The sequence below is a fragment of the Lynx rufus genome, unplaced genomic scaffold, assembly GCF_022079265.1.
Source record: "Lynx rufus isolate CCGP_SWC_20201006 ecotype Redwood Valley unplaced genomic scaffold, mLynRuf1.p SCAF_3, whole genome shotgun sequence".
Classification (NCBI taxonomy): domain Eukaryota; kingdom Metazoa; phylum Chordata; class Mammalia; order Carnivora; family Felidae; genus Lynx; species Lynx rufus.
Window position 1 is genome coordinate 52,236,891 of NW_025814845.1, and position 23,380 is coordinate 52,260,270.

General features: G+C 34.5%; 1 protein-coding gene across 2 annotated transcripts in view; it reads right to left on the reverse strand.

The window, feature by feature from the left end:
- Positions 1-3,610: 3,610 nt before the first annotated feature.
- Positions 3,611-23,380, reverse strand: part of UBA6 (ubiquitin like modifier activating enzyme 6) — an 89,641-nt gene continuing 69,871 nt past the window's right edge. For both annotated transcript variants that reach the window (XM_047090705.1, XM_047090706.1), the window contains 13 exons: positions 21,477-21,566; positions 21,301-21,381; positions 20,411-20,539; positions 18,784-18,835; positions 18,632-18,695; positions 17,740-17,809; positions 17,139-17,210; positions 14,403-14,520; positions 12,778-12,971; positions 11,619-11,746; positions 8,158-8,245; positions 7,899-7,993; positions 3,611-4,851 (listed from right to left, as the gene is read on the reverse strand). In XM_047090705.1, the coding sequence (XP_046946661.1) occupies positions 4,716-4,851; positions 7,899-7,993; positions 8,158-8,245; positions 11,619-11,746; positions 12,778-12,971; positions 14,403-14,520; positions 17,139-17,210; positions 17,740-17,809; positions 18,632-18,695; positions 18,784-18,835; positions 20,411-20,539; positions 21,301-21,381; positions 21,477-21,566 (1,317 nt within the window). In that variant the 3' untranslated portion in view covers positions 3,611-4,715. The remainder of the gene's footprint in view (positions 4,852-7,898; positions 7,994-8,157; positions 8,246-11,618; positions 11,747-12,777; positions 12,972-14,402; positions 14,521-17,138; positions 17,211-17,739; positions 17,810-18,631; positions 18,696-18,783; positions 18,836-20,410; positions 20,540-21,300; positions 21,382-21,476; positions 21,567-23,380) is intronic.

Here is a 23,380-nt window from a genome sequence, read left to right on the forward strand (position 1 = left end):
ATCAGGTATAGTGGTGAAACTCTATACTAGCACAGGGATAGAAAAGAAGAAACAAAAAAATTCAGAGATGTACACATTAATGGATATATGACTTTGGTGGCACTGCAAAAGAGAACATACTTTAGTAAATGGTGGTGAGGCACTTCACAGCTTACACAAAATTAATTCTTCATGAATTGAAAGCTGAAAACGTGAAAGACAAAGCTAAAGCCTTTAGAAGACAGTATATAGAGTACCTTCATGCCCTTGGATTGAGAACAATGTCTTAAGCAACTCCCAAAACACACTAACCTTAAAACAAAAACACTGATTCTTCTTAGTACTCAACCATTATGAAATTCTTTTTAGTAGATAACATCATAAAGAGAAGGAAAATATTTGGAAAGAAATAGCTAACAAAAAACAGGATTTATGAAGATCTTCTACAAATCAACGAGGAAAAAGACTGCTAACACAACAGAAAAATGGGCAAAATACTTGAAAAGATACTTTGCAAAAAAGAAAGCCAACAAACTTAGAAAAAGGTGCTCAATTGTTAGGGAAATGCAGAGTAAAACTTCAATGACATACAACTGCAAATTTCACCAGCCTGGCAATCTGTTTAACACGTGTTGAGCAAAAATGGAAATATAGGATATCTCTACTGCTAAGGCAAAACTCTGTTACTATCTAATAAAATTTAAGATGTAAACACCTATGATCAAACAATCATATACCTTAGTTGCACTAGGAAATACATATGATAATGTTCATTGAAGAACTATAATTGCCCCAAATTAAAAACATCCCAACTGTCCACAGTCAATATAATAAATTGTGGTATTAATGCAAAGGTAAATTCCATAACCATGTTAATTAACAAACTGTGGCCATAAGCTACAACATGGATGATTCCCAAGTTGAATGAAAGCAGCAGCCACAAAAAAAAAAAAAAAAAAAAAAAAAAAAAGTCTGATTCCATTTATATAAAGCTCAAAACCCATCAAAAATAAACTATCTTGTTTAAGTGCATGATAGGTGGTTAACAATATAAGTAAAAACAAAGAATTATCACAAATGGTAGGATAATGGTAATTGCTGGAGGGTATGTGTAGGGAAGCTGATTGTGATTGAGAAGGGACTATCAGGGACATTTCTGGGCTGCTGTCAAATATGATTGATAGCTGATTATACAGGCACTCACTTTATTTTTTAAATGTTTATCTTATTTTATTTTTTTTTTAATTTTTTTTTTTTTCAACGTTTATTTATTTTTGGGACAGAGAGAGACAGAGCATGAACGGGGGAGGGGCAGAGAGAGAGGGAGACACAGAATCGGAAACAGGCTCCAGGCTCTGAGCCATCAGCCCAGAGCCCGACGCGGGGCTCGAACTCACGGACCGCGAGATCGTGACCTGGCTGAAGTCGGACGCTTAACCGACTGCGCCACCCAGGCGCCCCGGAAATGTTTATTTTTGAGAGAGAGTGCATGTGTGCTTGAGAATGGGGGAGGGGCAGAGAGACAGGGAGACAATCTGAAGCAGGCTTTCTGCTGTTGGCACAGGGCTTGATGCAGGGCTTGAACTCACCAACCATGAGATCATGACTTGAGCTGAAGTCAGCCGCTTAACTGACCGAGGCACCCATGTGCCTCAAGCACTCACTTTAAAATTAATCCTTAAACTGTGTACTTATATTCTATATATTCTTTTGTACATATATTTGAATATGTATTTCTCAACTTAAAGTTAAGAAATGCCAAGAGAAAAATGAACACTGAAAATTACCTATTGAATACTTACTCTGATCTCTAAGATTTCAACTTCCTGATTTGTTTTGAATTTGTTAAAATAGTTAAATCCATACCTAGTGACTGTATACAAAATGATTATTTATAATCACAATGAATTTTTGTAATTTAAATTTTTCTTCCATCATGGAATTATTTGAGATTTTTCCTTAAGTTCTCAAGAGAAAAATTTTGTTTTCATTTTTACTATTATTTAATAGTGGAGTTTAAACATTGCCGACCTTTTTGTGCCTCATCACTGGTACCACCAGAAAGTGTTACAATAGTTAAAACATAAAAACAAAGATATACATCTATTTCCAAATTCTAGCTTTGGGACCATTCAGAGGAAATTACTGAGTACCACAACTGTTTTGAACTTTAAAAAGGATTATACTTTGGGGCACCTGGGTGGTTGAGTCGGTTGAGCAGCCGACTTCAGCTCATCTCATGATCTCACAGTTTGTGAGTTCGAGCCCCATGTCCGGCTCTGTGCTGACAGCTCAGAGCCTGGAGCCTGCTTTGGATTCTGTGTCTCCCACTCTCTCTGACCCTACCCCGCTCACTCGCTCTCTCTCTCTCTCTCTCAAAAAATAAACATTAAAAAAAAAATTTTAAAAAGGACTATACTTTAGACAACTGCAACCAATAATGTGAGATTTAACCAGATCTTCTAGATTTTACATGGTTATTATTTTCCCCCAATTGTTTTAACAGAATTTCCAGAATCCAAAAGCACTTTGAGGTAATGTTCCTCTATACCCAGTGACTGTTGTATCTCCATGATTGCAAAACTTGAAAATTAGAAAACACCAAAGTAACACCACTCATAAAACGAATAGCAAAACTGGAATCTCTGGAGTCAACCATGGAACAAGATTTACAAAGATACTGTCAAATATCTTAATTTATTTTTAATAAGTAAAAAATGACTCAGTGGTATCATACAAAATCAAATAATTTTTGCACCTGGTATTTTAACCACCCAAAGTGATCTCATGGTACAGAGATAAAACAGATAATAGAAAAAACAAAACAAAACAAAACCCTGTCATTAACTTCACCATGGCTTTCCCGCTTAGAACTAAATAGAAATTAATGGCAATAACCATTACCTACAGGGGGAAAAATGATGAAATGATTTCAGGTTTAATCATAAAATGAACTTAATCCTGTTGGTTTTGTTTGTATCTATTAAAGCACTAATTACTATAAATAAAAGCTGATAGTATGGTTCCAAATTTACTTCTGAAGAGATGTGGAGATTTAGATAAAATATAAGCATATCTATCATACAAAGGAAATTGAAAGTGGGGAAGAGGCTTCTTACAGAAAAGTCCTTTTATTATTGCTAGCCTCAAGAATTCCAAGCCATAGAGCTCTGATGTTCCTGAATTCAACTTTAAGAAATTAATTTTAAACATTATACTTGAACAAAAATTACTTATTTCAAAGGTATCCATTTCCTTTAAACTCAACCTGTCCACTTATCCTTGCCTCCAATGCAGAATATACTTTTATTCATACAAACTTACCCTCCACTCCCAAATATGTTTTCCCAACTGGATACTTTTACAAAAGAATAAAGCAATACAGGTGGTTAACAAAGTAATTTCAACTATTTATAAATGAAATAAAAGGAAAGTTAAGTAGAGAGTATAAAAAGATACCAGAGAGGAGTAATACTGATGTGAATCTAGTCTTTAGTTTATCAAAGTACTTATTAATGGTCTGAACAGGAGATCAGAAGAGAAGCAGCTAGAGGGAAATGACTTCCTGTGGTTATAAAATGCCAACTGCTTTAGAATGCATGATAGCTTTGGAAATAAAAAAAACACTTGCTGTTTTTACCAAGTTTACAGCGAGAGTACATTTTATGTCATTTTAATGAAAGAATTTATAATGATTATCTGCAATATCTCCTATCAGAAAACAGAAAGATTCTATCAACAAAGACCTAAAAAAATAAATTTTTATCTTTGTCAACGCCCTTTCTGGGAATGCAGAATAAAATATGTTTCCCTTTAAAATAAAATATTTTTTTCTGTCCATTAGGTTGTTGGAAGAAAAAAAAAATCAAGACTCAACTAGTAATGATTTTTTTTTTTAATTTCTAGTTTTCATCTACTTCTAAGGATACTCCCTTTACAAGACCTTTTAGTCTTCTATACTATGACAGTCAGGTTTAGAGTTCCAAATAAATAAAATAGCCACATTAGAAGGCATACTGAAGAATCAAAGGATTAGCTGCATTTATCTGTTCACATTTAATCCAAGTTAACATTTGTCATCCGACCTACTGCTCATGGGTTACAACACTGATGTTATCAACAAAGATCCTGATTTTTGCGAGACAGTGATATTAACAAACTCTGGTTAAATTAGCAGAGGTTCAGGACAGTAAACTGTACCTGTACAATTTAAAATGTCTACTCTTCATCCACTGCTACAATCTCTCCTCTTCCCACTGGTGTTAAACTCAAAGCCTAATTATGAGAGGTGCAGGGTGCCAAACACTATTTGTATGGAAAAACTGGGCCTCAAATAGTGCACAAAAAGAAACTCATAAAATAAGATTAAACTTCTTGGATATTTGCATTTGTTACTTTCAACTTCTTGATCTTTTATCTCTTCTGGTGATGTATACATACATTTTTTTCTTCTTCTCATCCAGAGGTTAACACACTAATTTTTTGTAAGCATTATAAAATAGCAGTCCAGTTCAAAATTGCTTGTGATCATATCCACATATGAAGCACTAGACAAGTATATATTATATTCCAAAATGCTTTACAATTCTTCACTGTAGTTTTCTACGACGTTTCCCTTAAATTAAGGCTTCATCAAAGAGAAATCCATAATACTATGAGTTAATATTTTCATTCCTGAATTAAGTGCAATCTTTTCAAAATCAAGTAGTCCTGGAGTAAATTTAAGAGAACTTCTGTTAATCAGTGTCATGACTAAAGTAGTATCTCACTGGAGGTCCAGGCAAATCTTCATCTCCATCAGTGTCTGGAGCAAATGACACAGTAAGATCTACATATTTCTTTTCAGTAGAAGGTTTCACAAGTTTATGCATTCTAAGAAAAATAATCAAGGACAAATGATTTAGTAAATTCTATAAAATGAAGAGTGATTTGCTGTTTAATGTTGCCCAGAGAATCTGGACTTATGTCTAGACTTTACATTTATTTTTAAATCTAAGAATTCATCTGCTTTCATATATTATAATTTTTCTTTACTAAAAGCACTAAACTCAAGATATTCATCTACCTAACAGTGAATCAATTTGGAGCACTGCTAGTACTGATAAAGAATAGGTACCATTTGTTACAAGACAAAACAAACAAACAAAAAACCCCACACACAAAACCAAAATGTAAACAATGTTTTTAAAAATGAATTATCCTCTGGCGCCTGGGTGGCTCAGTCGGTTAAGCATCCGACTTCGGCTCGGGTCATGATCTCACTGTTTCCAAGTTTGAGCCCCGCATCGGGCTCTGTGCTAACAGCTCAGAGCCTGGAGCCTGCTTCAGATTCTGTGTCTCCCTCTCTTTCTAGCCCTCCCCTGCTCACACTCTGTCTCCCTCTCTCCCTCTCTCAAAAATAAATAAACATTAAGAAAAATGAATTATCCTCATACTCCCTTATAGAGTGTGGAGGCATCAAAAATTCTTCTCAAGCATTTCTATGTGAAAAGTAAAAAGCAAACTAGATTTAAATCTTCAAATATAAGCTAATCACAGCGAAAGACATTCTTAAGTTTTACCTTTGTCTTATATCCCATGTATATCCCATTCACTAAAAAAACTTTTTTATTGCTATTGTCACTGATACCGTCTTAAATCAAATCATCATCTATATATCCTCAGATTACTGGATTAGCTTCGAGCCAGCTGTCTCCTACCTCCAATCTCCGCTGTTGCCAGAATCCTCTTAAAACGTAAATTTGATTTCACTCTCTTGCTTAATAATATACTTATACCATGTATCTATCTCACGCTAAACTCTCAACTATGTAATCTATTTAATCCTCAATAATAGTTCTTTCCATTTTACAAAGGTATTTTGTCCCACTTATACCTTCTCATTCTTACCATCTCATCCTTGAGTCAATCCAGAATACTGATTTCCCAAATAGATCATGCATACTTTTTATTAGCTGCATGCTTTTGCAAAAGCTATCACTTTTGCCTGATATCCTTTTTCAAAGGTAGTTCAAATGAAATCTAGCCTAAGGTGAAGTTTTAAGTAGTGCCTACAGTATTCTGTAAAAATCTTTATTATACTGATTATTCAATTACATTTTAATGATTAACATGTCATTTTCTCACAGTAGAATGGGAATTCCCTGAGGGTACAGGCTACTTGATAAAGAGGTATAATGACAAAATATTAACAGGAGTAACATTTATGGAATAGTTCTTGGTTGCTATTACATTGCTAGTCTTTACTATTATTTCAATGTTTAATAGCTATCGGCACAATCGTTTCCATTTATGGATCAAGAACTAAGTTTCAAAAAAGTTCAGTAAGCTCCTCAATGTGACAAAACAAGTAAGTAGCTGGGGATGTATGTGAACCCAGATCTTTCCAAAGCCAAGCTTATCTAGCCACTTGATAGGTACTTAGTACTTATCTGCTAAATGAAAACTGTAATAAAATGAAAAATAACATTCACAAAGTTTATCATGCTGGAGATGGCGAATACTGGCCAACTCTATAAAGCACTTATTGTGAATTATTTGCAGCAAATTTTAAATTCCACGCATTCTACTCTCATCTAGGCAGCACACAGTAAATTCTATTATTCACATATCCAAGAGATACTCAGGGATTCTAATGACAAAATAATATAAGGCAAAATAACCTTTCTCTATGTAATAGTGATTTTGTTTCTTAAAGTACAGATCATTAAGCCTGGATTATAATAACTAAAAAGTGATTAATCTCATTAATTGGTGATTATAATTAAAACTGCATATAGGTTAAAGCACCTATCATGCAGATTCATTTATTCATATGACAAATATTTTTATGCTAATTTTTATTAAAAAACCAAACATTTTTAATTACGGTATAATTCATATAACATTGCATTAGTTCCAGGTATACAACACAATTGTTTGATATTTGAATATATTACAAAATGAATGACAAATATTTATTGCTGCCAGGCATTGTTGTAGGTCCTTGAGATACATCCACGACCAGATCAATTATAGAGTCCTGCATCTGTGAAGGTTACATTCTAGTGGGTAGGAGACAGAGAAGCATAAACATATTTAAATAGGGTTCAGGGAGGCCTCTTTGGAATAATTAGAGCAAAAGTCCCATGCAGGAGCATGACTGGACTATTCAAAAAAATAGCTGGAAGCTAGCACAACTGGAATATTGTGAGCAAGTGAGACAAGTAGGAATAAAACTTAGAGTGGTAATTGAGAAGCAGGGCCTTGCAGACCATTGCTGAGACTGGCCTTTTTTGTTCCCTCTGTTCCTTTAGGTCTCTGCTCAAATGCCGCCGTATCTGGTGAGAATGTGACAGGCAGAGGGAATACATGAACTACTCAACATACCACAGCAACTTAACACTCCTTATTCTGCTTTATTTTCTTCACAGTGCTTATCACCATCTGATATACTTATCCAGAGGCTTGCATACTTGGTTATGCAAACTCAATTAGGGCATGGACTTCACTTTGCTCACTGCTGTATCCCTACTGCCCACAAAATACCTGGCACATAGCAGGCACTCTTCAAAAAAATCTGTTGAGTGAATGAAAGTAACAATTTGGCATTTTTGTTTTATACTTCAGTCTCATAAGCCTGGTCATTATGTGTTTCTACTTTTATGTGGTGTATTAACCAATCGTGTTTCTAAGCTTATTAACTTATAAACTGAATCTGAACTAAAAAAAATTCACAAGGATATGTGAATCCTATGAATCTCTCTTGAGAGGTAGCCTGTTGAGTTTGGTACATTTACTATCTTTATTACAGCCATTACACAGGAGTAAATCACATACTTTTTTCTCAACTTTGATAATCTCTATATTTGATTTTCCAGTGGGCATCCACCTTATGTTTTAATTGTTGTGAATCTTCTGGTATAATGGTCATTACTTACGTTAACTTCAATCTTTTTGCATGACCAGGCATTACAGGGACATAAAGCATTTTGACTCCCTGCACCACCATCGTTGGTTCAATTCCATACTTCTCCTAAATGTGAAGAATACCCAAAAGAGAAACAATAAGAGCTATGTCCAAATATAAAATGCTGGGTGACAATGTTTTACAATCAGTAAAAGGACAGCAAACAAACTTCTGCTAAATATTATTCATGAAAACCTCCAACTAATGAACTAAGTAAATAAGTGTCTCACTTTGACTGCATTTATGAAATCCAAGAGGGTGAAGTCTTCTTTTCCATGTACAGTCCATCTGTCCCAAATTGTAAATGATATTCCATTTCTGTTGTAGAAAAATATTAAAAACAAAACATCTTAATTTTTTTCCCTTTAGTAATAATAAAAAAACCCAGAAGTCCATTATTTGTGATTTAGCTACATAATGATATAGGGGAAAAAGAAAAATACAACTTATCGCCCCAAGACACCACACAAGGTAACCGCTTTTTTTTTTTAAGTTTATTTATTTATTTTAAGGGGGTGGGGAGAGGAAGGGCAGAGACAGGGGAAGAGAGAATCCCAAGCAGGCTCCACACTGTCAGTGCAGAGCCTGATGAGGGGCTTGAACTCACGAGTTGCCAGATCATGACCTGAGCTGAAATCAACAGTCAGATGCTTAACTGAGTCACCCAGGCGCCCTCAAGGTAACCACTGTTATCAGTACCTTGTTGACCCTTCCAGTGTCTCATAATGAATCTATGTGTCTTAGTGAAACCATTCTCTCTCTCTCTAAATGGCTGCATGGGTTTCCTGTGTGGATGTTCTAGTCTATCACTGTTTCAATCTTTGGCTATGATAAACAAGGCCAGAATAAATACCTTATAAATGTACTATTTGAGATGAGTGCAAACGTATCTGTAAATTTGACATATAGCACATTTCCCTTACTATGGATTACACTATTTTATACTCTCATCGGTAATATATGAGGAGAGGGCTTTCACATTCTTGCCGAGATAGATGTTTTCAAATTTTTGGTTGTTGTTAATCTGAAAGTGAAAAATGGAGGTCCAGGGGAATTGTTCTGCTCTGTCACATAGTTTTTAGAACTAGATACTAAATCTCATGACATATTATTCAGACACCACAGTGGCTTCTAACTCACCTGAATTAGGAAAACATAGATGAAACAATAAGAAAGTACAATGCTAAATAATGTGGTAGATTAAATGTTGTGAGAGTTCTATGGCTAGTTTAGTCATAGATGCTTTGCATAAAGCAAAAGAATAAAATTGGACCACTATCTTACAACACACAAAAGTTAACTCAAGGATGACTGGCTGACTCAGTGTGGTAAAAGATGTGACTCTTGATCTCAGGATTGTAAGTCTGACCCCCATTAACTCAAAATGGATTAAATACCCGAACGTAAGACCTGCAACCATAAAACTCGAAAAAAACATAGTAGTTAGCTTCTTGCATCAGTCTTGGTGATAGTATTTTGGATTTTATTACAAAAGCAAAAGCAGAGAAATGGGACTACATCAAACTAAAAATCTTCTGCACAGCAAAGAAAACCATCAACAAAATGAAAAGGCAATCTACTGAATGGAAACAAATATTTGCAAATGATGTATCTGATAAGGGGTGAATATCCAAAATACATAAAGAACCATACAACTCAATAGCAAAAAACCAAACTATCTGATAAAAAAATGGGTAGACGATCTGAATAGAACTTTCTCAAAAAAGACATACAGATGGCCAATAGGTACACGAAAAGGTGCTCAACACCACGAAGTATCAGGGAACTGCAAATCAAAAAAACCCATAATGAGGTATTATTTCACACCTGCTAGGAAGGCTAGTATCAAAGAGTTAAGAAATAACAAGTGTTGACAGGAGAAAAAGAAACCCTTGTGCCCTGTTGGTGGGAATGCAAACTTGTGCAGCCACTCTGGAGAACAGTATGAAAGTTCCTCAAAATATTAAAAATAGAACTACCATATGATCCAGAAATTCAAACTTCTGGGTTTTTATACAAAAAAAAAAAATGAAAACAACTCCAAAACTTATCAGCACCTCCATGTTCACTAAAACAGTATTCATAACAGCTGAGATATAGAAACAACCTAAGTCCATCAATGGGTGAATGGATAAAGAAAATGTGACACACACACAGGAATAGAATTCAGCCATGAAAAAAAAAAAATTGTGTCATTTGCAACAACATGGATAGATCTTGAGGACATTATGGTAACTGAATAAGTCAGACAGAGAAAGACAAATACCTGTATGATCTTACTTATATGTGGAACCTTAAAAGAAAAACAAAACAAAACCCAAACTGAGCTCATAGATAGACAACAGATTGGTAGTCGCCGGAGGTGGGGGATGAGCAAAATGGGCAAAGGGAGTCCAAAGGTACAAGCTTCCAGCTTTAAGATGAGTTAGTCATAGGTATGTAATGTACAGCATAGTGCTTACAGTTAACTATACTGTCTAGTTGAAAGTTGCTAAAAGTAGATCTTAAAAGACTGTATCACAAGGAAAACAAATTTGCTAAATACATATGGTGATGATGTTGACTAAACTTGTTGTGGTTTATTTATTTATTATTATTTTATTTTAGAGAGAGCGCGTGAGTGGTGGGGGAGAGGGGGAGAGAGGAAGGAGAGGAGAAAGAAGGAGGGAGGGGGGAGAGAGGGAGGGAGGGGAGAGAGAGGGAGGGAGGGGGGAGAGAGGGAGGGAGGGGGGAGAGAGAGGGAGGGAGAGAGGGAGGGAGGGGGGAGAGAGAGGGAGGGAGAGAGGGAGGGAGGGGGGAGAGAGAGGGAGGGAGAGAGGGAGAGGGAGAGGGGGAGAGGGAGAGGGAGAAGAAGAGAGAGAGGGAGAAGGCATATCTTAGGCAGGCTCTATGCTCAGCGAGAGCCCAAGGTGGAGCTCTATCCCATGACCCTGGGATCATGAACTGAGATAAAATCAAGAGTCAGATGCTCAACTCACTGAGCCACCCAGGTGCGCCTGTGGTCATTTCTTAATACATACAGGTGTCAAATCACTGTGTTGCACACTTGGAACTAATCTAACACATGCCAATTTATGTCTCAATTGAAAAAAAAACAAATGCTTTATGAAGATGACATTTTGACTTTTTTGATTTTGTTTTTAAATAGAGAGAGAGACAGAGAGCATGGGTGGGAGAGGGGCAGAGGAAGAGGGAGAGAGAATCTTAAGCAGGGTTCACTTGGGGCTTGATCTCACAACATGCCCTGAGCCAAAATCAAGAGTTGGACACTTAACTGACTGAGCCAACCAGGCACCCTACTGATCTAATCCTGAGGTGATGGCAAGGATTTATTTTTTATTTATTTATTTTTTTTTAACTTTTTTTTTTTTTCAACGTTTATTTATTTTTGGGACCGAGAGAGACAGAGCATGAACGGGGGAGGGGCAGAGAGAGAGGGAGACACAGCATCGGAAACAGGCTCCAGGCTCTGAGCCATCAGCCCAGAGCCCGACGCGGGGCTCGAACTCACGGACCGCGAGATCGTGACCTGGCTGAAGTCGGACGCTTAACCGACTGCGCCACCCAGGCGCCCCGGCAAGGATTTAAATATATAGAAGAAAAGGGAGGAAAAACTATGACTTTTTCATTTTAGAAGGTAAAAATTTTATTTCATTCTAATTATGTAAGAGAAATAGACCTTCAAGCATACCTGATTTCAGTTCTTCTTACTTCAGATGTCTCTGTAAACACTATAATTGGAATGGCTAAGTTAAGGAAACAATTTTTGTAAGCTTCAAATGGATAGTCACCAGCTACTTTGATCATCTCCAATGCAACCTAGATAAAAGAAAGTGATCTGATTATACAAAGAGCCTAAAACTTTATGACTTCAAATGTATTTATTTAATTTTCTAATATTCCTCTCAAGCATTTTTCTGTAACGAGTAAAAGCAGCTACTGGACTGAAATAGCAAACTTCTTATAAATCTGTCTACTTTTATTCTTATACTTTCAAAATTTCAACTGTTCTATACATGGTGAACAAAATCATTAAAAAATTCACTTGATCATGTAATATTCCTATCATGGAAGACACTCAAACTCAAGAAATACACTAGTCTAAAGTCATTTAATAAAGGGGCAGATAATTATGTAGCTTCTAAGTATAACACTGTAGTACAGCATAATGACTAGGGCCACCCTAAAGATTCTGAATTATTAAGGAAAGATTAAATTTTAAGAAATCTGAATAACAGGAATTGCGTTTTTTTTAAGGCAAAGAACTGAACTCCAATATAATCAAAGAGCAACCATTAAAGCAGTTCATTTTATTCAAGAAAAAGAGTACCTGTTTCATATGGAGGATACAAGAATGACTAAAAGGCTTATTGTAAGAAAAATTATACTGTTTTGACAAAAGGTAATTTTTTTAATGTTATTTTTGAGACAGAGAGCGCAAGCAGGGGAGAGGCAGAGAGAGAGAGAGAGAGACAGAGAGAGAGAGGAAGGGAGGGAGACACAGAATCCAAAGCAGGCCCCAGGCTCCACACTGTCAGCACAGAGCCTGACACGGGGCTTGATCTCATGAACTGTGAGATCATGACCTGAGCTGAAGTTGGATGTTTAACCGACTGAGCCACCTAGGTGCCCCGAAAAAGGTTAACTTTTATGTTAAAATGTTTGTATATCTGTTAACCTTCAAACTGTGGTCTAATGTATTTTTAGAAATATCTTGAAATTTAAAATTATAAGATCAATATATATCCCTTCTTCTCTAAGATCTGAGTGACTGGCTAGGGTGGTATAATGGAGAAGACAGGTTAAGAGGCAATGAAAAAGAAGCATTTCCATTCAAAGAATAAACTCACCAGGCCAGAAACGGCAGCAGTGGATGTTGCTATAGCAGGTATAATTTTACCAGCTATGCGCTTTGTTTTGAAACGGTCAGCTGGTTCAATGTTATACATTTTGGCACGAAGATTTGATGCAGCTGTGATGAAATCTATGTGTCCATTGTGATCATCATCTTTTTCAAATGAAAGCACCGCCATCTGAAGGTCACCTAATCATAACACCAGAAAAATAAAGTTTTGTAGTAACTTGTAAGGGTTTTTATTATTTATTTATTTTGAGAGAGAGCAAGCGAGCATGAGTGCAAGAGGTTCAGACAGAGGGAGGGAGAGAATCCCAAGCAGGCTCCATGCTCACAGCATGGAGAGATCCCATGAGCCATGAGATTATGACCTGAGTCAAAACCAAAGTTGGATGTTAAACCGACTATACTACCCAGGCATCCCTTGTAAAGGTTTTATTAGGTAAAAAGAAATGTGGATTCACTACTCTTAAATATTCCTTCTTTATGTTTTTAAATGACTGAAAAACACAAGTAAGATCTAGGAAATTAAAGTTACTGAAGAATATGGAAATGATATGGTACATGGCTTTGATTATCACTAAATCAGAGAAGTTTCTATATTAAAAAAACCTTTCTAAGAGACAGAAAATAAGAAAGCCATGTACCACATCTGCTGTTGTTTATGATTACAACAGTTAACATTGGGTACTATTCAAAAATTGATTCCATAAATATTACCCTGAAACATTTTGCCTCTGATAACTAAGAATAGGATTAGTTAATCCAATAAAAGTATGTATCTGAAATATTTCTACATTAGTGGTTCTCAAAAATCATTCTATAGATAGGTGTAGTTTGATATGTTACGAAATGAGAAAGTAAGAAATGGAAGTTAAGTTTTCTTCCAGAATTGTAATTACTAAATTAACACATCTATATTTTATTTGCAGGATAAATAGGTGGCTAGCCTAGGATGTTTTTTTTCCCCTGAATTTTACTGTCTGTGCACAACAATCCTGAAAGTTTGGCAACTACTGATTTATGTAAATAAAAGATGGTGAGCAGGTCTAAAATCCATGAGCGAATGACTGTTTTTAAGGAATAAAAGTTTGGTTTCCTTCTGTTTAAAACCATTTAGGTCAGATTGTATGTATTCCCTGTGTGTAACTATAAAGACTAAAAAGCCAAGAAGAAATCTGTCTATAGTTTTTTATCCTAGTGACTTAACTGGGTCTAAGTGTTAGTCTATATAGAACTCCATGCTGACCGTGCAGAGCCTGCTTGGGATTCCCTCTGCCTCTCTCTCTGCCGTTCTCTCACTTGTGCACACACGCTATCTCTCAAAAATAAATAAACATTAAAAAAAGAATCACACAGTACAACCTCAAGGACTAAAACAATCAGAACAACGACAATAAAGCAGACTTACAATTCAGCAAATGAGGGTAGGGCAATGGTGAAAAAAATAATGAATTTAGTCACAGTTAAAGATCAACAGTGACTTTCATATGATCACGAATTCAATTATCATCGTTAATATTGTAGCTATTATTTAGTCCCATAAGCTTTTGGGTGTAGAGTTAGTGAAAATAAAAATTCTTTCCAGTCCAAACCATTTTTATAAAGATTTCCCCTTACTTGTGGTGGCTTTATTAGATGAAATAGCCTTCTCTAGCTGGAAAATAGCGTTCCTCTCATCTTCACTGCTAATAGGAACCTGCTCCGGTTTCCTTGCAGTCTCATCTGTTTGAACAACCTTTAAATACATGGACATACATTATCATTAATGTTATCATATCTTATATCTAAGTTTGATTACCAGATCTGTTTTACTAAACAGATCACACACAGAAGATATTCCCTCTGTATAGTTTAGTCACATTATTAATTATTATGGTCCAATGTATTTTACACCTTCTGTTAGTAAATAATATTATTTATGTATTTGTTTTACTATCTATCTGCTCACATTGACATGTAAACAGGGAACAGGGATCTTTATGTTGTTCACAGAGAGAACTTCAAAATATCTAATACAAATTTGGTAGTGTTAAAATATTTACTGAATAGCTTATAAGATCTGAGCTCATATGGATCCCTTTTAAAATTTCCCGGCAAAATAAAGTTAATATTAATCAACAGTCTGTGATTCTGACAAATCTACTTGAAACCAAATTGCATAGCTCTAACTAGTGCAGAGCTGTTTTCTGTCTCTAAATAAATCATAAAATATATAAAATGGGCCTCTTTAAATATTTATTGATTGCTGACAAGAGGTTCTTTCCTAAAGAACATGTCTTCCTTCATATAGGTGCATGCTCAGAGCAGCACTTGCAAGTAATTTATCTTTAAGAAATTACTAATTAGACATTCCACAAGGGCAGTAAAGTTCGTATTTTCAAACTAAAAAACCATCTACATCATCACTAATTAAAAATACTATTTCTTTGTATTTTATACATTCAACTTGTGTTTTTACAGATTAAATATTATTGTAAGTATTTAGGAAATATTAAAGAGTTAAGGAGGCAGAAACTTTTATTTGTCAGAGTAACTAGTTGATATTTTTGGTATCTGTTAACTAGAAGTGCCAGACTCTGAAGTTTCAGTGTGAGTTGCTTCAAGAAGTTGTGAAAAGCTCATTAATTCATGTTAAAACTAAAACTGTATGTAGCTAAATTGCTCAGGACAATTTATTACACCAAAACTCTGGTATAGAAAGAAGCAACTGAAGCCACAAAACACTGCAGAGCTATTAACACCAGAAAAGTTATTGACACATAATTCTTTTGGCTTCTGTCTAGCAGCTCTGTCCACTAGGAATGCGGGCTAGGAAACTTCTTTTTGTTTAAAAAAAATTTTTTTTATTTGAATATAGTTGAGACACAATGTTACATTACTTTCAGGTGTACAACATGGTGATTCAACTTCTCCATAAGTTATGCTGTGCTCACAAGTGTTGCTACCATCTGTTACAACAGAACGCTATTACAGTATTGTGGACTATCTTCCCCATGCTGTACCTTTTATTCCCTTGACTTATTAATTCCATAACCAGAAGCTTCTTTATATAGGAATTCTGTTTACCTCCCTGTTCTTTTATTCTTGATAAACTACAAGTTATGAACATTTCATTCAGCAAACCCATTTACTGTACAAAATCAAACAGCTGTAAGTTTTCCTTTTCTCTAAAATAAAAATGCAGACTAGAAGACTGCACACACCATTTCCTATTTGAATTTTATGGGGAGGAAATCATGATTCCCTATTTTTCAATATAGCTAGGGGGTAAGGGGAACAAAAGACTGTTTTGTGGATGATTTTTAGAGTGTATACAAAAAGTCATACAATGACTATGTGAAAAATACTTAGGCAACTAAATGCCTTTTTTCCCCAGCCACATTGAATGTAATACATTAAGCGGACTAACATTAAGTGCATCCTCAGTGCTGTTTCAAAATTCTACTCAAAATTCTCTGACTTTCTCATCGCCCTGAACAATTATTTCACACCTTTTTTCCTCTGCTCAAACTTCCTTAAACTTCTTCTCCTTACCTGGAGCTATTGATTGTGCTTCTTATTTCAATTAAAAAAATAAACAATCTTTTTTTCCTCTTACACTCTAATTCCAATCCCTTTCAAATCCTGTCAGGGCTACTACAAAATATACCAGAATCCAGAATCTTATTGTAACTTACTTGTTACCGACTACTTCATCAAACCACCATCATCTTTTGCCTATATCCTCCTAATAGCTTTACATGTTTCCTTTCTCATGTCCCATACAATCATTCTTAACACAACAGGCAGAGTCAGCCTTTTAAATATAAGCCATATTGCGTCCTCTGCTTAAAATCTTCCACTGGCATATCTCCTAATAAATCATGAAGTACTTATCATAACCCCAAGTATCTCTCAAATCTGTCTACCAATCTTCTTGAATATTCACTTTCAGAAAAATCCTGGCCTTCAAATCTTTTAAGGCCTTTCTCTGAACTTGTTCCTGCTTATGTGCATTATTCTTTCAACACGTAATAGCATGGCTCACTCTATCGCTTCCTTCAGGTTTCTGCCCAAATGTTACCATATCACAGAGGCTTTCCCCTTTTATCCCACATAAAATGAAACCAGTTTCATCATCCTTTATTTCTTTTCCTTGTTTTATTTTTGGTTCTTAGCACTAAGTCCTATTGTAATATTATGTAATAGCATTTTTTTTTTTAACAGTCTGCCTCTGGTCCATTAGATGATATAACATCCATAACAGCAAGAATTTTGTTTTGTTTACTATGGGATTCTCCAGGTTGAGAATGGGACTTGACACTAGTAAAATTTCAATAACTATTTGCTGAGTGAATAAATTTCTAAACATACCTTGTTGGAAGGTTTGAATTCTTGAATCTTTACTTCAGAAAGAATATTCAAGAGGGCATCTGCTGATAAGTCCTGTTTTGTTAAAAAGTAATTTTATCAACAAATATTTTTAAAAATTCTGAATTCTAAAAAATTCTGGACTAATAAGGTCCTTTATCATACTAAAATATTTGAGTAATTTATCATCTGACTATTTAGACCACATCTATTTGTGACATTTACCTTTATTCTATAGAAATATCATCCATAAAGGGTGGGGGGGGCAGGGGTGGTATGGGTGAAAAATTACTTATTAGTCAACAAACCTGAAATCTTAGTTCTTTCCATTCATTTTAAAAAGGTAATTTTGGGACTGGTTGTATCAGACTGAGTGCTCTCAGGTCAGAGACTATCTCATCATTGTTTTATAAAGTTCCCTGCACAAAGTTATACTCAATAAATGTTGACTCAATAAAATAAATAAATAAATGGAATTCATACCTTTGCAAGCAGAAAAATATTTAAATGGTTCAAGATGAATGTAGGTGATGCAATTAGCTACTAGGTCATCTAATTTTTACCTGGTTTTGTATCACTTGCTAGAGCTTGAAGGTTATCTTACCTCTTCTGTAAATGAAATGCAATAGACTGCAGCATACAGTTTTGCAGCATTCAGAAGAAAACTGAAGTGCCTTTTGAAATAAAAAATAAAGCAAAGTGTGAATGCACAGTTTTAAAGGTGTTTAATTCATCAAAAACTATAGTCTTTTGAAATGTTGAAGAAAATCATCACAGAACTTTTGTTACAGGAATATTTAAAAGTTAGGCAATGAAGTCCTGGTCTAGACCAAAGCATTTCAGAAGCTATAAGAAACATTAGCTATTTATCCTCATAAGTAGTAATATTCAGGAGAGGAGGGGCAAAAAGTAGAAAAATTAGACTAGTGAAAGAAAATTCACTTTAATTCATAAAAAAATTAGAAATTTGGTTTTAAAGAGCATACATTAGGCTCAACTTAACCAAGTGACTTTGGTAAAAACAAAAGTTAAGTTTTACAGGAGAAGCAGTCAGGATAAGGTGACTAGAAGCCTAACATAAGCACCAGATGAGGAAATTAAATGGAGTTACTTGTTGAAAGGAAGGTTAACAGGCTCAATGTTTAACATATAACTTAAGTTTTTTAAAATTTGGCTTCATATAATAGGAAAACATTTGTTGTCATTTCTTGTTTTTTTTCTTATGGATAAAGTCAAAGAGGTAACACTTCGGATCCACTTTAGAGAAGATAAAAATAAAGAAGTTATTTTACCATGTAAATAAATAGATTCACGTATGTGGGGGAGAAGGGCTGTGGCTGGCTTTGTTGGCCAGACTAATGAGCTAACTCTTAGATTAACAGGATGCACTAATTTAACACTTAAAGAGCCTGAAGTTTCACCCTGCCGTGTAAAACTATACTCAGTCAAGAAATTTACAACAAAGGATGCATATAAAGCTGGATATAAATACTTACAAAGGTTCATTTAAATCAAATTTTATTGGAGATGGAGGCCTCTTTGGTGATTGCCAAAACAAACCTAAAACAAGACACAAATATTATTTTCATTGTATTTATCCAGTAATAAATTATATTAATTGTTCTTCTCAACACTTGGTTACACTTACTGCCATCTTTTAATCGTGTGTCTAGAGGAAAGCAGTGAAGAAGCTGAAGAGCCTAAAGAAAAAAAATCAATTAAAAAAATCATCATTTAACATTATCTGAGGTAAAAAATAAATAAATAAATAAATAAAAATCTCAACACACAAAAAGGTATACAGTGAAGTTTCCAGCCACTCTTATACTCCCTCTGTCCATTGTCTTGTCACGGCCCTCTATACCTGGAATAACTTCTATTGCTATTTTTTTTTTTTAATCAATACTTACAGTTTTTTTTTCTTTGCATCCACAACAAACATGAATATACATTACTCCTTTTTTTTTTTAAAGTAGGTTTCATTACAAAGCCCATCTTGGGACTTGAACTCATGACTCTGACATCAAGACTTGAACAGAGATCAGGAGTCGGACGTTTAACTGACTGAGCTACCCAGGTACCTGTATTTTATACCTTTTTACACAAAAGGCGGCATATTTTACATACCATTATGCTCCTTTCAAAGAGCTAATCCTTAAAATAAAAATTAAACCGGTAAAAATATACAGCATTTTGTATTTAGAAATGATAAATGATGTTTGAGATTTGCTTCAAAACCATCTGGGGAGGTATAAAGATGAAACAAGATTATCTACAAATTAATACAAAATTAACAAAATTTGTTAAACCTGGGTGACAGATTCATGAAGTTTACATTATACCTTTTTTTCTACTTTCTACAGTAGAATTTTTCCAGAAAAAAGCTTTAAAAAAGTACAAAAGATAATCAGGACTAAAAAGAGTTCTTCAGATTTTGAGACAAGAGGTCATTGATTATAATGGTAAAAATAATTTGAATAGGAGTGGGGAAAGAAGACACGTTAACTGGAAGAGGAAGTAGCAACACTAAGTATAAGACCCCTTTTCTAAGTAGCAAAGAAGGAAGGGAAAGGCAAGGATAAATGTAATCAAAGGCTTTTTTAAAAAAGATTACCTTACTTCATATTCTGACAGGTATGAGCCTGAAGACGGGGAGAAGCTCAGGAGAGAGGGCAGGACACATTCTAGCAAGTGCAAGTAATAGGGGATGGGAATAACAGCTAATAGTGAGCATTTCTGGGCTAGGTTCTACTCAAAATGCTTCGCAGGTATTAACTCATTTGATCCTCACACTGCCATATGAATTACACACCAATTTAATATCCCCATCTTACAAATGAGGAAAGAGACACCAAACAGACATAAAATGTGATTTTGAATATAGATGGGCAAGGCGAAATTCAACACAATTTCTGACTGAATCTATTTTCTCAATTTCTTGCTTTATTCTGAACAACAAACTTCTTTTAGATTACTAATAAAATGTATTCCTTATTTTCTAAAAGAACCTGTATCTGAAACCCAATATTGCACACAGAAGGATAAGGATCAGTTAAATGCAGAACTGACAAACCAATGGATGGAGTTTAAGTGTATTCTTTTAACACTCAAAGAGAAATCAGTTCTGTGCCCTGCACTTGTTTTCACTTAACTTACTATTTTTTGAAAAGATTCCTGAAAGAAAAAGTAGACATTTTGGCCAGTGAAATTAATTCGGTAGCAATTAAATGAGCCAAGCTAATATCTCTTCTTAATGTTTTATAATGCATACTTACCTTATGGTTAAAATATTTTTCAAACTTTAATCTTGCTAATTCTACACATTGGGACCAGTTTCTAGGTCTTCTGCTAAGCAACTTAATAACTTGAAAACAGCCTTCTAAACTGTGTCCAGTTTGTATCTTCTAGAGAGAAAAAAAAAGCAAAATAAGTATATTTCCAAGTAAACACACACACACACACACACACACACACACACACCCATTCCTGGGAAGTATTAGCCAAAGTTTGAAGTACCAGCTCATGTGATTTATGACTAATTTTTTCACTGTGAGCTCCTTGTCCCTGCCTTTTTCTTCTCCATCTTTGTCTCCTTTTTTGGAGGGGGAATGGGAAAAGACAGTACATGAAATTTCAACTGTAGAGTTTCTCATCTGACAAGTTATCCTTACGTCTTGCTAGTTATTAGTACTACATATGTACCTAACAAAAGAAGTGCTATGAATAATATTTTATACTAAAAAGTTGGTCTGTTTAGTGCAGGAATAAAGAAAAGTAAGAAAATACCTTTAAAGTCGCCCTCATCATAGGCGTATTAACACTACCATCCATTCACAAAATTTTCACTAGAATTCACGTTGGGTTTTTTTCAAACAGTTTAACAAGTTGTTTTATTACACAAAGCTATCATTTTTATGACATCTTTTTTAGGTTGAAGCATATGAATTGTTTTGTGGGTCAAACATGGTCAAATAATGGCAATTCCACATAGCTCATACAAACTACAAAAAGGTCATTTGTGACTTGCTAATGTCAAGATTCCTCATGCACTTACTCTGTACAATGATTTTTTTTAAAGAGGTGAAATAAACTATTTGTAGGCAATATGCAAATAAGATTACACTGAGACAGTGTTGAGATTATATTAAAATGTATTGATTTTTACCTGTAAGACTTCTTCTGCAGATGGATAGGTTTGCCAAAATTTGTTAAACAATGAAGGCTTATGGGAAAAGGAACTTTCAAACTTACATGTAAGGGAAAAAAAGAAAAAAAGTTAAAAATTGGATAATCTTCTATTCACTTCAAAGAAAAATTTCTTGAAAAAAAGATCTTTATTACCTTATCTCTTGCCCACTGTATAGTGTGTTCAATAGCAGCTGGAAAGGACTTTAGAGTACAAAATGGTATTTCCTCTTCTGGGGGATCCCGCTAGTTTATAAAATATGACAACAGATAGTTAAGAAAGGCAACAACAATTTTTTATTGATTAAATTTACTTGAGTATTTTAAGACCATTAAAATTTTTAAAAAAATAATAAAATGAATCCAACATTTTTATATCTTCTTTCTCCTAGGCAATAAGAGGAAAACTGGATTCTTTTGACACTTAATCATTTGTCAATAGCAACGTAACAAAAAACATGAATTCTATTATAACTTATTATCTGTGCACTTATTTGGTACCATGTAGTACTTACAGGCAGACTTCCATATATAATTAATTTTTGTCCTCTAAGAATCAGGGTGACATTGAAAACTTTACAATATTCTCCAACATTCCCTACTTTGAAAAGTAATTCAAGAATCCCCAAAAAGGTGCTCAGTATACCATGTGTTTGTTTCTCCATGGAGAAAAAAATTTAGGAGCAGTGATCCTATGTCTTTGATGCTTGGTATAGTTTCTTGCAGAAAGTGTGTATTAAATAAACAGCTAATAAGAAAGAATGAAATCTTGCCGTTTACAACAAGATGGATGAAGCTACAGAGTACTATGCTAAGCGAAATAAGAGAAAGACAAAGACTGTATGATTTTACTCATATGTGGGATTTAAGAAACAAAACAAACAAGCAAAGGGGAAAAAATAAGAGAGAGGCAAAGCAATAAACAGACTCTTAACTACAGAGAACAAACTGATGGTTACCAGAGGGGGGTGGGGTGGGGGGATGGGTAATAGAAGTGATGGGGATTTAGGAGTACACTTGTGATGAGGACTGTTATGGTATTTTTGAATCACTATATTGTACACTTGAAACGAATATTACACTGTATGGTAACTAACTGAAATTTAAACGAAAACTTAAAGTAAATAAGATAAAAAATTAAAATTTAAGAAATACTTTCAGGAAAAAAAAAAAAAAGAAACGGCAAATGCCTATGTTGTCTCAGGTAAATATACCAATGAAAAAATACCCACATCCTATTACAGGGTACATTTGGTTTAACCACTATAAAATGACACACTTTGTCTCTTTTCACTTAGAGATTTATATTTTAGTTTGTTGAGCTATGAAATATCATAAAATGTTTTATAAACCAAAGAGGGAAGCCAGAAGAGAAACCTGTTTTTTCTGGGTATTAAGCCAGAGAATATAGGAAACGATGTGGAATATAGGGAAAAATGTGGTAGAATGACAGAATCAAGGGAACTTTTAGAATTCTACAGACTTCTCTACTTTGAAAATCTTCCAACATGACCTCATAATTTTCTCCATGTAATTTCCTTCAAATTAAGCTTCTAAATTTTTTCTACTATAATGTTTTTACTATAAACTTTATTTCATAAGAGTAAATGGGAAAACAAATTTTATAAATGTTTAATAATTTTACTAAAGCAAACCTACCTATTAAATACAGTGATTTTACACTTGTTAAAAAAAAAAGAACAACAACACTATTCTTTCCATTTTACAACCTGCGTTGATCTTTTTTAAAATCCTAAAGCCTACATTTCCTAGGCCAGAGTTTTTCAATTTTGGCAGTATATCAAAATCACTTGCAGAGATTAAATAAAATTATTACTATATCTCTATATATCTCTATCTCTTTATGTATATATGTACTGGCTCCCCCTGTGGAGCAATTGGATCTTCAGTTAAGATTTTGGACAGGTCACCAGTTCAAAGTTTGTGAGAAAAGCAATCATGCACCTCTGAGAAATAAACAGTAAACATAACAATTAGACAGTGGAAAGACAAGAAACAAAATTTGAAAATTTAAAAAGGTTAAGTTCAGCTGTATTTTA